We start from the raw sequence: 17,912 nt of genomic DNA, 5'->3' as shown, positions 1-17,912 counted from the left end.
TTGACTGTGTTTAAGCTCCGGAAGTTGATCTAACCCTATCTGATACATTCTGGGACCCAAAGTTTCATACAGTCATAGATAAACTTGAAGGTGCCTTTTCAAAGAGGCTTGAAGCATACGTATTTATTGTTACGAGGTTTGGGTTCCTTAACAAATTGGACATGCTCTCTAATTGAAAACTCTTGGAGCAATTGGAAAATTCTTTAAATATTACTAAATGTTAAGCTTTTAACATTTGTGGTTGCCTGAAAATGAAACCTTTGGTTTCGAAAGGCCTCGTCCAAACAATAAACAATTCGGAAAAGTGTTGTTTTCATTAACATTTAGTAATATTTAATGCTCTCTAATGATGAGGTGTTAGCAGCAAGCAAAATGCTAGTAGACAGCTGCAACGAAGATCTTAACGAAGAATTGGACAAAAAAGTTTTAAAATTCAATACTTTTTCCTACCAGTTTCAAAATTAATATGAACAAAGTGAAAACCATGTTAGTAAAGAAAAGTGGATGTATTAACTTATGTTGAAAAACAACTTAAAAGATTGCTTTTCTAATTTAGTTGTAGCGTTAAGAATGTAACTTTCCTCGATGCTGACTACTTGCGCTGCAGAAAGATAGCTGAAGCTGATCAAGAACAGACTCCGGACCTCAATATCAGAAGATAGACTAAAAGTTTTGACTTTTCAGTTGGTACTCCTCCTACAACTAGTTTGCTGGAACATTTGAACATAAGTAAACAAACCATTCCAGAGAACTTTTTTCGAAATCTAGAGAAGAAAACTGAAAAAAATGTTGGCATTAACATTGAAAAATCAGTTGAAATCCAGTTGAAGTGACAAATTTAATGAATTTGAAACATCTGTTTACGTTTGTTCCAAAAAAATAATGGTTTTGTGGAAAAACTAATGTTTGTTGAAAATCGGATGAATGAAATAGAAAAACAAAACAAGGATTTAGTAGCTAAAAATTTAAAATTAGAAAAAGAAGTTGAACAAATGAAATTTCTGTTTAAGGAGTTACAGCAGTATGGGCGGAACAGCAACCTCCAGATAGATGGTGTTCCTGAGTTTCCCGGTGAAAATGTTTTGAATCTGGTAAATAGTATGGCAATTGCTACTGATGAAACTATAGTCTTAAATCAGGACATCCAGGCCGCACACAAACTGCCATAAAAATACACAAAAGCCCTGCCCTATTGTCATTCAATTTAGTAACTGGCAGAAACAGGACAGTGTTCTAAAAAAAAGGGCAAGTTAAAGAGTTCAGTATTTGTGAGGGATGCGTCAGAAAGTATGGTGTACGAGTATGTTAATGAACACCTAACACAATACTTCAAAAAACAGTTCTATGATTAAAAATTGGTAAAATGAACTATCAGTACCTATGATGGATATAAAACTCAAATATTCATGAGGAAGGACAGAGACTCAATTGCAGTAAAAATAGCCAGCACACAGGATTTGGAAAAATTGAAAAACGATAATGATTAAATAGTCAACAGAGGAACAGACAATACAGTTTAGACAGAGCATTTCTGGAAACTGGATTCTTGTCGTTGGTGCTTGTGTGGATTGACCAAAGGTCGAATTCAAACATTTTCTTGTGTTGGTTAATGATAACTTCAGTCACTGTAATATCTGACATCAATATTACACTTTTACTCTTATCTTCATCAACTACCATGGTCCTTCTGCAAACAGACAATAAAGTTTGAACAGAGCATTTCTGGAAACTGGATTCTTGTCGTTGGTGCTTGTCATGGATACTTGTCGTTGGTGCTTGTGTGGATTGACCAAAGGTCGGATTCAAACATGTTCTTGTGTTGGTTAATGATAACTTCAGTCACTGTAATCTGTGCCATCACTATTATACTTTAACTCTTATCTTTCTCCAACTACCATGGTCCTTCTGCAAGCCTTTTCATCACTTAAAGCAAAAGACTCTTATTGCCATGTTGCAGGAAATGAAAATTATTTTCTCACATATTGTTTTGTTTCCTTTATTAAGGATTGCAGATTCGCTTTTTTATTTTTATGTTTTAATATTTCTTGTTTTGGAAAGTCTTATTTTACTTTTATTTTATACATTGTTTTTCTGATTATAATAATGCATTTCTGTTTTAAGCAAAGGAGAAAAATTTGATTTTTAATTTGGTGTAACAGAATAGTAATTTAATAAGAAAAATTTGTTTGTATGCCTCATTTTTATTGCGTCAGAAAATGTGTCTTAAATGTAACTCTAACTGTAACCATATGCAAGTGAGTAATTTTTTCTGTAAGTTTGTTTATAATATGTGTTTATAAATTTGTTTATAAATCATAATGGTTCAATTACTATTATGATTTATAATTTTATATTATGATTATGTTTTTGTTTTTAATGTAAAAATGTTTTAAAATTATAAATAATAAACAGTTCAGCACTTTTAGAGAGCATTAAATCACTAAATCGATTTTATAGTGAGAATGATGATTTATTATTGTGGCACACAAATATACAGGGGTATAAACACAAATTTTGATTCATTTATTGGTTGAATATGAATGGTTTGCATATAAAACCTTAAGTAATTGTATTGTCTGAGGCTTGGTTGGTAAGTGAGAAGGAAGTCGTTTCGTATAATATAAATAGTTATCAAATATTTGCATCTTGCAACTCTGCCGTGAGAAGTAGTGGTGTCATTGTTTATACCTCAGGTATAACATCGGTTCTGTGTGAATGTGATATACCTGGTTGTGATATGGTTTTGGTCTTATGTCATTTAAATAATATTTCTTTTTATGTTTTAGGTTTGTACCGTTGGAATTTACCATTGGCAAGGAATTTTGTTCATAATATTATATGATTTGGGTGATTTTAAGATTACCATTAAATCAGAAAATAGCTTTAGTGATGAATTTTTGGATTCAATGGCTAGTCTTGGATTTCAGCAACTTCACTAGATAATAGAGTGCAAGGCATTTCTTCCTCATGTATAGACCACATATGGTTTAGTTCAAGGGTTTATAAAGCTCACAGGGTATCAGTGATTGAAACAAATGTAACTGACCATAGATCTGTGGCGTGCATTGTTGATTTCACTCACCTTGGAACTGCAGAAAGAAGAGTTCATCATAGATGTTTTATTGATTAGAAATGACTTAGCGTTGATATTTTTGAGACTAATTGGTTGGATATTTCGGAGATGTTAATTTGGAATTTAATTTGTTTTATGATAATTTATCTACTTTGATCCATAACAATAAACATGCACTAATAACCTAGAAAAAACTAATGTTAAATCTAAAATTTTAAAGCCATGGATGAGTGCTAGATTATCTAAGGCTTTTACTATTAAAGATACGATTTATAAATCTTTAAAAATACACCCCTGCACAACGAATACAGAAAACTTTGATAAATTTCAATGCTAATTATCAACATAGGTGAGACAAGCTAAACACATATTACACTAATAAGTTCCAAGAATACAGTAATAATTCAAAACAACTGTGGCATTTAGTCAATAGTATTATAAGAGGAAATTCATCCACTAGTAGTATAATAACATTACTGAACAATAATAATAGTTTAATAACTGATACTTGTGAAATTGCTAACAGTTACTGTTTTAACAATTATTTGGTCAACGTTCCTAATAACCTAGTTGATTAATTTCAATGTATCTTTGAAGATATTAAGCACCTTTGTTCTACATATTTTAAACCTTTTATTAATTAAAGTTAATTTTTTATTACACTGAAAAAATTTTAAAAACAAAAATACAAATAAAAATTAAAGTCTCTTTTACTGATTAAAAGTATTGGTGATGAATTGTTATCATCAAGGTTAATATTTAAAATCTTAGAAGAATTGTCTCCGAAGTACTCGAAATGGGACTTGAAGTATACATAGCACTCAAATTAAGATTTGAAGTGGACTCGAAGTATGTATAGTACTCGAAGTGGGACTTAAAATAGGACTCAAACTCGCCTATAACAAAATCGCAACCGGATAAGCCAATCAGAGGCAACTTATAATCATGACCATGTAATCTCGTCACATACCATGGATGACACCATAAGTTATATTCATTTCAATCTGGTCAATAAAACTTCATCATAGGTAATTTACTTGAATATTTAAAAATTTACTTTTACAATACATTCAAAATAGATTTCTAGCACAAAAGGGCTAATTTATAATGCGAAAAATGTAAAATTTACTACGGACAAGATGCGCAAGGTCTTGCTCGGCAGCTAGTTACTCAGCTGCACAGTTCAAGAGAGAAAAGATTACTGTGCATGACAATTAGGTTATTATTCCACCAAGAATTTAGTTCCAAGAACATCAGAGACAAAAAATACTAACCACCAGTAATGAGTAACAGGATAGCAAAAACATGTTTTATATATGATACAAGTAATTCCTAATTCAAAATTGGTGTACCACAAGGATCAGTACTGGGACCCTTTCTTTTTATAATAAACATACATGATTTTTCTTCTAATATGTATGTACATCTTTTTTATATGCAATCATGCCACTTAAAAAAAATTCAGTGACAATTTACAAAATTTAAATAAAGTCCAAAATTAATCCATATTAAAAGCTCTGAAATGGTACAAAGTCAATTCTTTATCAGTGAACAATAATAAAACTGATAGATAAATATTTTCTCTGACACAATTAAATGTAGATAATGTGAAATTACGTCTTGTTATTCGGCTAGATAATATGCTTAATAATTGGGTAAGCCATCTTGACCAGTTGTGTCAAAAGTTTCTAGCTATTTAGCTAGAGGTACTTACTTGATCCATTGGGTAAAACAATCTGTAAACATATATATATATATGTTAATCTCAGTACACTATGCATCCTTTCGTTCTCATCTTTCATATGGTACCCGTTGGAGAAATAGCAGGAAGGGAGGAAAAGTTTTGATCTTGAATAAAAGTGTTACAGATAATACACAATATTTCATCTAACATGGATGTCATGTTTTCAAGTTTTTCGTGAATTGCAAATTATAACATTACCTTGTTTTTACATCTACAAATGTAATGTTTGTTAGATGTTAAAGAAAATCGATCTAACTATACTCTAAGGCAGAACAAAGTTTTTGTGGTTCAAAGATTCCAAATGTTGTTGATAAAAAGGTGTGAATGAAACTGTAAAGTTTTAATATTTCACACATAGTAGTAAAATTAGTTACAGTTTATTTTCACATTGTTCCGAATATATTTAACTTGTATTATCCATGTATTGAGGACTCAATGCAGAATAAATTTTAACATGTAATAATTAAATGTACCATACGTATACAATTACCACGCATACTCATAAATCATACTTTTTTACTTCTGTGGGAGGAAACTCAAGCCTTACCAGTAATAAGTTCCCATGACAGTAATTAGTCATAAATATACGATGAGCAACAGTTTTAAAATAATTGTTTTCCTCATTTACTCTGATTGTTGGGTTGAGAATATCTCTTTAAATCCACTCATTACTTAGCACAGTGTACTACATAGCTATTACATAAATCAATAAACTATGTGATTGTTTTAATGATTAACTTTATACCCAATGACAAGAACGCTAATTGGATAACATAGGCAATCAATATCAAATTATAGATCTTCTAAAAAAGGAAGACGCTGCTTGTTACTATGTTGTTGCTTTAATACTTGTTGACTCATTTCTTCATAGTTGACTCTTGTAATTTAATGCAAATTAAATGTGGTTACAAAAGAATTTACAATGCTCTTTTTTGATGCAAAATCATGACTTTAGTTATCTTTAAATTCTGTCCAATCTTATCTTTTTTATAAAATTAGTACATTTTGAAAGTCTATTACAATGACAATATATATGTTTTTTATATTGTTCTAAATTACTTATTTAAAGAATAAAATACAATTCCCACACTATTGCAGTATTTAATTCTGTGTAATAAATATAGAGAGCAATAAATTAATGCCAATTTATTATTTTTAGTTAAAAATTTGTTTGGGTGGAGTATATTTTATTCGATTTGAATATATAAAAACGTGTACAAATTTAATGTAGTGATTCTCAGCAGCATAATACTATTTGCTTATCACCAAAGATTGGAAATAAGAAGCTCTTCATGTGTATCGCATAACCAAAGAAAACTTGCGTAACACTTATTTGGTAAACAAAATTAATTGGTAGATCTGACCGGCATATAAAACTGCAAAGTGACTCTTATCAAGTGAGATGACCTGGCTATCTTCTACAGGTCAGCGGTTGATGGTCTGAATGTTACCGCAATAGAGAGAATTCGGACCGACTCTGAAGGTATCCAATAGAGGAGAGATGCCTAACCTGGAGAGCAGCTGGCCTGACTGGAAGTACCCGGAGTGGAGGGAGAAGGGAGGACAGTTGACGGCAGATGGATGGCTCGAGGGCCGGAGGGAAGTGGATGGAGCCGAGGGGCTGTGGAGAGTTCATGATGGTCTGTACGAGTTGTCTTCTTGGGTCCACTCCCACCCCGGTGGCTCCCAGTGGCTTGAAATCACTAAGGTAACAAACTATTGAATTTTTTTGAATGTTTACAAACAGGTTTAATTACCAATGTTATGTGTCACTCAAAAAACTTCACGTTTGCGTCTTTTAAAAGTATTTTTAACACATTTGCTGCGGTAAAAGGTCCCCATTGTGTACCCAATATACAGTATTAATCAAACTCATAATTTTTGTTCAGTTGGCACTATTTGTGTTCATTATGCTCTAAAGTAATTAACAGAACTGAACCCCGAATTTTTGGCAAAAACACTTGTAAAGTATATGTAAAATCATAATAACTTACCAGTTGTGATAAGCAATATCGAAATACCAAGGACCAAAAATACTCTAGGTGACCTTGATTTTCACACAGTTCTGTCTCAAAGCATCGTAACTGCACGGACAGTGGTCCTGCATGTTATGTTGGATACAGTATTACAATGTTTCTTCCAAAAATACACAATAAAACAGAGAAATTATTTAAATATTCTTTGAATAATTCTAATATGAAACATAACACCCATTCATTTACAAAGGATATTGTAAGGGTCCATATGTATGTGTCCGTGTGTTACTAATACTAATCAAACAGTAATCCCGCTTTGCAGGTCAAGTAAGTATACTTCATATAAAACAAGTTCGAAAGTTACAGAGATCTGTGGTAAGATAATGCAATGCAGCACATGACAGGTAAAATAAGTGAGTGCTGTACGTTTGGTAGAGTAACTGATCGAAAACAGTCCTCCGCAACTTTGGCAATGGAAACACTACTGTTCGGACAGTAGTCTGCAGCAAACGTGTTAATTTTATGATTTTTCATGGAATTTAATTGATTTTATTTATTTTATTTTTATTTTGAATATTTTGAAACTTTAAGTGTGATCTTTTCAGACTGAATTTTGCTACTGTGGCTAAGTATTATTTTTCTACATAGTGGTACATTGTACATTCAAGATTCCAGTCCTATAACTTAGTTGATTACATAAATTGTGTTAAAAGACAATAAAACATTCTTGATTCCTATTATCAAGATTTTACCCCTCCAAAGTTTTTGAGATGTACCACTCCCCTCCCTCCACCAAAAAAAAAAATGTTTTCTAGGTTCTTCGGGAAAGATGAGATAAATTTTAAAAAGGAAAAAAATGTGGATGACAATGATAAAAATTCAAGTCATTTCCAGCTTTAAAAAATTATGTGTTAAATAAGTTGTTCTTTGAAGTTTATTTTTGACGATGGAAAAGATTGTGAAGGAAACAGGATTTTTCCGGACATTTCCCATCGTCCAGCGATGCAATATAATCAGTAGCACTATGTTTAGAAATCTGCAATCTGATCTCTTCTTCAGGTAAATGACTAAACTAACTTCTACTAACTAAAGTTAGTATGTAATACTAACAGAAGCATAGTGTTACTGACTGTATTGTATCACTGAACGATGGCAAATAAGTAGTATTAAAAACCATAATCTACAGCAATTGTACAACATGTCATAATTATCAAATGATTGTCTGTTAGTAAAAGTTTATAAAGCGTATGTGTTACAAGTAGGGTTCCATTAAAAGCTTACTTTTTAACTCTCAGTGCCTCTGGTTAGAATGTGTCAAAAATAAATTTGTAGTGAACATTACAAAGATAGTATATTTTGATTCCACTATTATAAATTAATGTTTTAGTCAATCATTAGTGAACTGAAAGGCTTATTTACTAATAGACTTGGAATCATTCTACTTCATCCTTCACTTTGTCAGATGGACTTAGTTTGTTTTGAGTTTCATCGTCTTTAAATTGACTGAAAGTGTTTTAAAACCATTCTCAATTACTCAGTCATAATATCTTATTGATAAGACTCCTATTAAGTAACTCCATGACTTGAAATTCCTAGGAAAGCATCTATCTGACTTGAGAACAAATATGTAAAAAATAAAAATTCAACCGTATATTATAAAATTTTATACCTACTGTTAACTTGTCTTTGTGTTTAGGATTTTTTTGGATCAATTAAAAATGTATATACCTTTTATATAAAACGTACAAGACGCCTAAAAAGGATTATAGGTACTACGTAGCAAACCACTACCTCCTAATGCTACAAGGCGTTACCCAGCAGGGACCACTTCAGGCTGGTTTATACCTTCCAGTTGAACCCACCACTGGGCACAGCAAAAGCCGACGTGTCACTTCAATCTGGGCAACCTTATGGAAGTCCAGGAGCGGCACATCACTAACTGCAAATGTCAAGATTCTGGGGTTCATGGGCAATTCGATAGGTGTAGTCTACTGTGGGAGATGACTGTTGGAGTTGGTAGGATTTGTTCCCTAACCTCAGAGGTTCTAGCTAACCTCAACAAGGGTGTGCCACCCCCTGCCTACTTTGACTGGAGAGGCTGGTTCAGAGCTGGCCTCTCCTTCTTCCGGGGAGACATGACTTTGAGATGTAGTGCCCTAATTCTTCCTCATGGATCTCGATAGGAGGCGGCCCCTACTCCCTAACCTTACCCATCCTGAATATCCTGTCACTCCGGAAGCAGCGCAAAGGTTCTTACAGGACTAAGTGCAATTTATAAGCTTCTTGTCCTAAAAAGAAAAAAAAATACTACAAGGCTAATAAGAAAGTGATTCATGATCAGTTAATGCAGTACCTAGAAAATAAGAATTTTATGATTATTTCTCAACATGATTTTCAATCAGGATGATCTGCAAGTGAATTGATAGACGTGTTGTGGAATCAATACAGTAGACACACTATAGGAATCTATATCGATCTATCAACGGTCTTTAATAGTGTAAAAATGTTCTTTCAATCAAAAATAAATAAAAATTAGTAGGATGTTCAAAGTACATATTGTCATAACTAAATAGTATTTAAAGAATAAATTTTAATTTGTTTAACTTTTTTTGTGAGGAAAACAAGTTGTTTCATCTAAATTACAAAACATTTTTCAGTTCTCTAAGTCTCAATTTTAGGTCCTCTACTTTTCCTCTGTTTTTATGTATATGATATTTACGCTGCCTCGTATATTACAAAGAAACCTTTTCCTGTAATATGATAACTCAAGTATTAAAGCATCTGCAAACACAGTGAGTCTAAAATTTTTATGATTAATCCATAAAAAATGGAACACTATTTAGGTGCCACAATTTAAAGTTAAATCATAAAAACACACTTTTGTATCTTTTAGAGTAATCCCACATAACAGCATAATATTGAACTGCAAATAGTTTATAATGGAACTTTGTTTGAAAGTAAAAGTAACAGAAATTTTCTTGGCTTGGTAATAGATGAAAACTTAATTTGGGATAGACATATACAACAAAAAACTGAATTCAGGAATTTGTGCTTATCGAATATATCACATTTTTGTAAAAAAATAACAGACTATAATGGAATAATTTGTTTGAAAAGTTATTTATAGTTGGCAAGTAATTCAAAGGTATTAGTTATTTTAATGTCTCGTTGTGTAATGTGCATTGATAATATGGCAAGGAAGGAAATAACAACTAACATATTTCTTATTGAATCATTTGAAAGTAAATATAATTGAGATGGACATATAATCAAATGTCTATATTAGTCCATGTGGATTTTTAAGAAATGTACCATACCTTACTTGTGCCGGTCACTGAATTGATGTACTCTTCTTTTCAATTTAATATTTACCAGATTTTCTAAAACCTGGTAATTAAACTAATTTGTGAAAAAAAAACTTTCCATTATGAATAATTCCAATATTTAATAATAATATATTATAATATAATATATAATAATGACATATTATAGTATAATATAATGGGCCAATATCCATTTCTTATATTTAGTAAAATTTTCAAAGACCATTTCATGAGAACTTAGCTAATAAGTTATCACCAAGATAATTATCAAATTTTAAAAGGATTGTACACAGTAGATTAATTGATTAATCAATAATTGACCTACTATATTAATCTGCAATGTATGATACACTAACTTGGGTAAATGGTTAATGGTTTGATAATTTTAAACTATAGGTTATATTTTTAAACTATTACAAAAAAAATAGTTAAAAACAAATTTGTTGGCCAAAATATTAGAATTTGACTTTACAAAATCATTTGTTATTTTTATGAATGAGTTGTTACATTTGGAACTACAATTATAGACCGTGTTACAACTTGGATTGGCTTGGAAGAGGAGGGGGTAGGAGTGAATCTGATATAATAGCACACCAAATCAGAGTAGTTTGGAATAAATCTAAATTTAAATGTATTAGACAGGCTAATTTAAAGTAAAACAATTAAATGCTGCATTTCAAACAAATTAGATAGCTGTTGTATTTGTATTTTTGAAATTTGTAGGGTATTTTAGGGTGTTATATCCCTCTTTTTGACACAAATGATTATAGTTAATATTAATGTTATTGTGAGACGTTTCATTATTTACTGAGTTACTATAAACTAACTGAGAAATCCAGCTAAGCATATGTAGAAACTGGGTTTTTGTCCTTGAAATTATAATAATGTCATTCATATATCAGTCTCAAGGTAAACTGTCACTGCATCATGCATGGTCAATGCTAAATGCTACAAACTTTTGTACTCTAATAATTATGATTTCTTGTACACTGACTACAATGTTTCTGAAAATGATTTAATGTCTGTATAGCATCTGTCTGCCATTTTATCTGTCTGTCCGTCTCTCTGAAATATCAAAGATCCATTCCGCCGTTGTGCTATAATATAATGATCCCCTCCGAGCTATCTGCAGATTAAAAACCTTGACATAAACTAAAAATGAATTACTAAGACTTGAAATTTTCATCCTTTTACAAAATTAATGCAAACAAAGTAACTTAAGACCTTAACGACTTTTCATCTCAATGTATGTTGTTTTGGTGAATGTTTTTCTCTTTTGGATAAACATGTTTGTAGAGTCTAGATATATACATTTCTTTGCAAAATTGTTATTTTTAGTACTTTATATCAAATTTTTGTTTTTTATACATCATCAAATAAGTCATTATTTCACTATCCCTGTCTATGTCATCATCACCCAAACGAAGCTAATTGTCTATTTGTGCACTGGACATTTCCACAGTGCAATAATTACTAGAAATAAATCCATAAAATACTCCAGGACAGGTGAAATGCAAGAGCAATATGCAATAGTTGTCTGCTCTGAGCGATTATGGTGCCTCACCAATGTGCAATCGCTCGTGGTAGAGGACTAGGAATTGCAAGAACCAGAACCAGGGCCGTACTCTGCATTGGCGGACCCTGGAAAAGACATTCCGGCGGGACCCATCATGTCCCACTACCTCGCCACCCTGTTGACATGTGGCGTGTTTCTGCCCAGGCCTTGGTAAAATTGTCCAAAAAACCCATTCTGAGAACTGACCTGGACAGAACTACTAGTGCAACACGTGGTTGCCATGCAAATGCTTCTTGCGCAATATTACTTATCAGAAAACAATCAAACAAGAACAATATAACAATGCGTAATGTTACATCAGTAGCACACCTTTACACAATCGCTATGAACATAATATTATGTCAAAAACTGTGAAGGGGTTACTGGCTAACAATTACAAACCAATTATATTAAATCTAAGTAAAAAACTTTTCTTGGAAAAAAATATATTGAAAATTATGAGGAGATTAAACTCTGAATGTTATTAAAATGCTAGTGTTGAAAACTCAATTAATTTGGAAACTAGAATACAATTTACTAAATTTCTTTTTTCAAATAATTCAGTTTGGTATTTAATTTTGAGATCATTTTCTGACTTTGATAAAGTTTTTAAGATCCAGAAAAACATTATTAGATTAATGACTTTTACATAATTTAGAACTTCTTGCAAACCTCTGTTTAAAGAATTAAAAATTTATACATTCTGAAAATCCTACTAACAGTACAATCGAACTTTGAAAGCTTACCACATAAAAACTTAAACTTTGATCATAATTACAATACAAGATTTAGAGCCAATTTTCAATATGACATCCATCGACTGCGCCTTGTAGAAAAAACTCCAATGTACGCGGCAAAAAACTATACAATAAGTTACCTCTAAAATATAAGTATTTAATCAATTCAAAGAATTTAAAAGCAAACTAACAGATTTTTGTTGAAAAAAACTATTATAGTAATGATGAGTATTTAATGGATTCTGAATTTTAAAATTTTATTTTAGCATAGATTGCATCAAGTTTGTTATGCTAGCTTGACCTCTTATATATATATATATATATATATATATATATATATATATATATATATATATATATATATATTCCTTTATCATTATTACACTATACTATGACAATTTTACCTTTTTCTATAGCAATGCTATATATAAACGTTTATGTAAAAATAAAGACTGATTATGACAAATGAGCTGTGTTTTATTTAAAATTTCACTATAATCAGGTTGTATTTGAAACAGTGTAGAAACAGTATAATTTTTAGTTGAATCTTGTTCAATGTATTGCAGAATACAGAGTTTTCTCATCATTGTACTGTTGGTTTTACAACTAAAAAGTAGGTATTTGCATAGTTGTGGTTTGATTTGCAAGCAACTAATACATTGGCTGCTTTTAAAATGTAATGATGGTCTTATATAGCATCTAATTGGATATCATACTTTGAGAATGGTACTTGGAAAGCAACAACAGATAGGGTATTTTGGAACCTGCTTTCATATGTCACCAAACCAATTTTATTCGTTAAATAACACATGAAGCCTTGTAAAGTTGTTCAGGTTATCCTTGGATGACCCAGGGATGGAATTTGATTTCGAAAACTAGATTTCAGCATGCTGTCATAATATAACTGAGACCAGCATCTCTTAATTTGGGACTCCAAGCAAAATTGTAGCACTTCCTTATCATGAGTCACTGCAGGGGCTTACTCAGAGAAAGATATGGGGGTCCATCATCCCCCTAAATTGTGTTTTACCTTAATATTTCCAGTCAGAAATAACTAAAACCATTTAGAATTCTAGCAATAAGTTAATACACACTTGCATACACGGTTTAAATATTTTTCACTTTCTTTTATTCGTAATAGTATACAATTGTAAACTCTTAACCTTCCGAACTAACCTCTCTCCTAAAATAAATTCTTTGGTATGCTCCTCATCGATCAGTTACTTTTTAAGTAATTACTTATGGTAATAAATCATTTTAGCCAATTTTAGCTAACAACAAGAAATAAAATCTTATATTATGCTGTTTCTCTTTCCAAAATCACACTGTATTGTGTCCAAAACCCTTATTCTAGTATAATGGATTACTATGAATAACATTTACATTGAAACCATCTGAGATTCCTTGGATGGATGTATAAGTGCTTGAAAATATTGTAAGAATAGCGTAATTTAGGGTGTAATAATAATAATAAATATTTTATTCCATAAGACATTTTTACAGGAAATGTATCGGAATCGTCAAATTTAGAGAGCTTAAATTTTTCCATACACTACCACAAAAGTCTCATACATAGATTGTTTGCCGTCACACTCTCTCACTCATTCGAATTGTCCATCTCTAGTCCCTAGTCAGTCTGCCAATCGAGGGTCTCCCAATTAAATGCCATAAACTCGTCCGTGTTGTAGAAAGCGTTTGCGACTAAAGTTGATTTCAGGGGAGCTTTAAATGCCTTCGGCATTGGGGCATTTTTTATCGAATTTGGTAATCTGTTGAGGAAGAGAACTCCTGCCTGGGAAGGCAAACGTTCAAACAGTACCGTCCTGTGTGCCCCAGTTCGGTAGTTGTATCACAAACATGGTCTATTGAGAGAAGGCACATGAATAGGATAACCATTAAATGATTTTAAAATAATTGAAAATGAAGGAAACAAGTACAGGCATTGAAATTCTTTCCCAATTACAGAATAGTCAATATTTTTCCTAATAATTTTTCTTTCCTTTTCAACACATCAGATATTGAGTTAGAACAAGTGAATCCTCATTTAGTTCCATATCATATAGGATGGCAACTGAACCGTTGAACTGCGAATATGTCTTCTATTGGTTCATATTTTTAGCAATTTAAGACTTTTGTACAGCTCTAACTATGATAACTCAACCAACATGTGTTTTATTCGGTTTTTAAAATTCTTGAAATAATTGTAATTTTTTGAAAATGCTTCAGGTAAAATAAAAAAATTACCTAATTTCATATCAGCATGTGCTGTAAAAATGTAAAATATTCATGCAAATTTGTATATTGTGTGGATGATGTGTTCTAACATAGGATTGCATTTTTTGTCACATTACTTTAGACTAGGCTCAGATGATTCTTAGAATGTGAAATCTTGGATTCAAAGTTAAGGTTTTAAGTTGAGATTTCCAGTAACAATTTCCACAATTACTGTTAATTTGTTGCCCATTTGCTGTTTTTCCTGTTAAGTTGACCATGCATCAGGACCCATTTAAACATGATAGAAGTCCACCACACCACATGTTGCGTAACACTCTTTGTTGAGGTTGCACACAAAATTTCTAATTTCTAGCTCATTTTATTACAATACTTAGGTTACATGTGTTTCTATGTCACATGTTAAAATATCATGTTCAATTTCTTCTTTCCCCCATAAAAAATTGTGGCTGTAGTGATAAATAAATCAATAAGTAAGTACTTTCTTATACATAAAATATTTTTTTGTATGGACGGTTCATATTAAGGTAAAGTATTGATCATTTTAATTTTACCAATTTTTAATGTCACAGAATTTTTATTTATGGAAATAAAGTAGTTTGAGATTCAAACGTAAATTTTCAATGCGTTTAAACACATTTGTGATTCTGATTACAACACATTTGCAAAGCTAACACATTAGCTTTTGTCAGCTATCTGTGTTGTAGGTCCCAGTGTTAAAACAATATGTGAAAACGGGAACGGTTTGATTACTCCACTGATCGTTGGCTCAATGACCGGCCCACTTTATAAAGATGTAGAGGTTCAATTAGTCTGCTGGCCCGTTTCATTTGTTTCATTTCTGTTAATTGTACAAATAAGATTGTTGGCCCAACGAACCTTCAAATATTAATTTACTGGTTTATTAAAAAATATACCAACAAAAACATAAATAATGGAAAAATAGATCACAAGATTTATACATAAACTAGTATAGATTGTATTTATTCTCTGGTCAGTCAACCAATTGAGAGGTCTCCCTATTTTTTGCCATAAACTCGTCCTATACCGAAGAAAACGTGTATGGTCAATGTTGTTTTAAATGAATTTTAAATGCCTTCAGCATGGGGGCACTTTTGATCGAGTTCGTCAGTTTGTTGACAAATCGAACTCCTGCTTGAGTAGGCAAACGCTCGTGAGCTACTGTCCTGTGTCATCTGTCACAGTTCAGTAGTCATCCATGCCTGTAGTTGCATAAGAGTGTAAATCACTACCACTTATGTGTTTGCATTTGGATTAAAAAAAAAAGATATTTTTCCAAGATGTAGAGACAAGGTAATGTGCAACAGTTTCAGATTTCTAAAAGCTGGCCTGCACGATTCTATCCATTGCAGTTTTGCAATTTTTCGAACCCATTTTTTTTTAAAGATAAAAATTCTGAAAAAGTATGTGCTTGTGCAAGAAGGTATAGGTAGATCAGCCCATAATATACCATCATCAGTACCAAATTTGGGAAGTATTCGGACAGTTTTCTCAAAACATAAATGCCTGAAGATAAATTTGAACAATCATGATCCACATGACAATCCCAAGTCAAACCTCTATCTAGGTGTATTCTGAGGATTTTCATTGAGTAGACTTCAGTTTTTCATCTAACATAACTGTTGGACTATTATATAAATCTGTTTGTAGCAAACTAAATTGAATGAATGTCGATATCAAGAGATTTGTTTGCAGGTCGTGGCTGTTGAAATGTTGAACTACACTGTTGAGCTCAATGAAAGTAATTTGTTCAAGTTCTCCTTATGATTTTGAGTTGAGACAGAGAGTTGTATCAACTGTGTACTGGATGGGTTGCCCTTGCTGTATCGATGAACTAACATCATTTACGTAAATCAAGAAGAGTAAAGGGCTAAATATGGAGACCTAAGGAACCCCATAGCTCAGACTCAGTGTTCCCTTACTGAGACACAATTTGAGCCACTTGAATGACATTCGTTGCATCCTGTAATACTCCAGTTTGTGAATGAGGATTTAATGATAAAAAAAATAAACTTTTTATTCTTTATTTAATTTTTTGTTCCTAAGGTAATATTTGATTCATTTTAAAAATTTTACGTTATCGCAGGTTAAGTGTAAGAAAGGGCCATGCGGCCCTAACTTTGCCTGTATAAATAAAGAATTTTTCATTTCACAGTAATACGCTTTGAAAAGTCAAGCAAAATACTCAAAATATCTCCTTGACTTTCGATTCCTTCTACTATTGCATCGGCTAGATGCACGACTGTGTCTACTGTCGATTTACCACTTTGGAATCCCAATTCACTCATTGGAAAAAAAGCTTCTCAAATATTTTGCTGAAGGCTGGCAGCATCTAGATGAGGTGATAATTTTGAGTTAAAAGAGGGTCACCCTTCTTGAAAATTGGAATGACTTTGTTGATTTTGAGAGAGGATGGAAATTTCTTGTGTAAAAAGAGAGGTTAATGAGGTGTTCAAGCGGCCCCAATAAATGCTTAGAGCACTGTTTTAGGAGCCACATTGGCACATTGTTTGAGTCAACCAGACCGTTTTGATGGAAAGTCTCTTATCACTCCAGCAATTCCCTCCTCTGATACCGGGGTAAGAGCAAATGAAGCTAGTGGAATTGGCACTGATGGCTGAACATGATACCTATTCATTGAACTCCTCTACTATCCTTAAATAAGGAGTTTATCGTTGATTTGCAGTTTGCAGGTTTGTAATTCAATATTTTTAATGTTGATGATGGCTTATGCGGCTTTTGAGACTTTTTTCAACGTGAGCAATGCATTGTTTACATTATAGGTAGCTTTGATGACTTTTCTAATAATTAGTTTGTAATTTTGAAAAAATCTATTGAATTCCTTATTGAATGTGTGCTTGTTGATTTCTGAGAAAAATAACTTTTTCTCTAGAAACCAGGATACCTTTGGTAATCTATGCACACTCGTGTTTTTTTTTAGTTTTTTGTTTTAGAAATTTTAGAATTGCAACTCAAGGTGATCATCAGAGTTCAGAAATTAAAAACATTTTTCCCCAGTTGAAAGGTGAGCAATGCTTTGTTTGTAAAGATTAATCAAGAAAACTTAATTGAAACAATTCATAATTATAATAATTGCAAGATAAGTGAAATTGCTGTAAATCATCACAGGTTAAATTTGACTGAAAAAAGACTCGTTCAAAATTTTGCAATAGGTTCTTTACTGTTCAGACTTGTCTCCTTAGGGACGCTCTTCCCGATGATATCAGATGTATTGAGGACCATGCACACTT

At 32.0% G+C, this 17,912-nt stretch overlaps 1 protein-coding gene across 1 annotated transcript in view; it reads left to right on the top strand.

The window, feature by feature from the left end:
- LOC124368275 (cytochrome b5-related protein-like) overlaps positions 1-17,912 on the top strand; it is a 76,582-nt gene that overhangs the window by 3,242 nt on the left and 55,428 nt on the right. The window contains 1 exon segment of the mRNA XM_046825549.1: positions 6,242-6,525. Coding sequence (XP_046681505.1) covers positions 6,319-6,525 — 207 coding nt within the window. The 5' untranslated portion in view covers positions 6,242-6,318.

The sequence above is a fragment of the Homalodisca vitripennis genome, chromosome 8, assembly GCF_021130785.1.
Source record: "Homalodisca vitripennis isolate AUS2020 chromosome 8, UT_GWSS_2.1, whole genome shotgun sequence".
Classification (NCBI taxonomy): domain Eukaryota; kingdom Metazoa; phylum Arthropoda; class Insecta; order Hemiptera; family Cicadellidae; genus Homalodisca; species Homalodisca vitripennis.
This window is presented reverse-complemented; position numbering and strand designations above follow the sequence as displayed.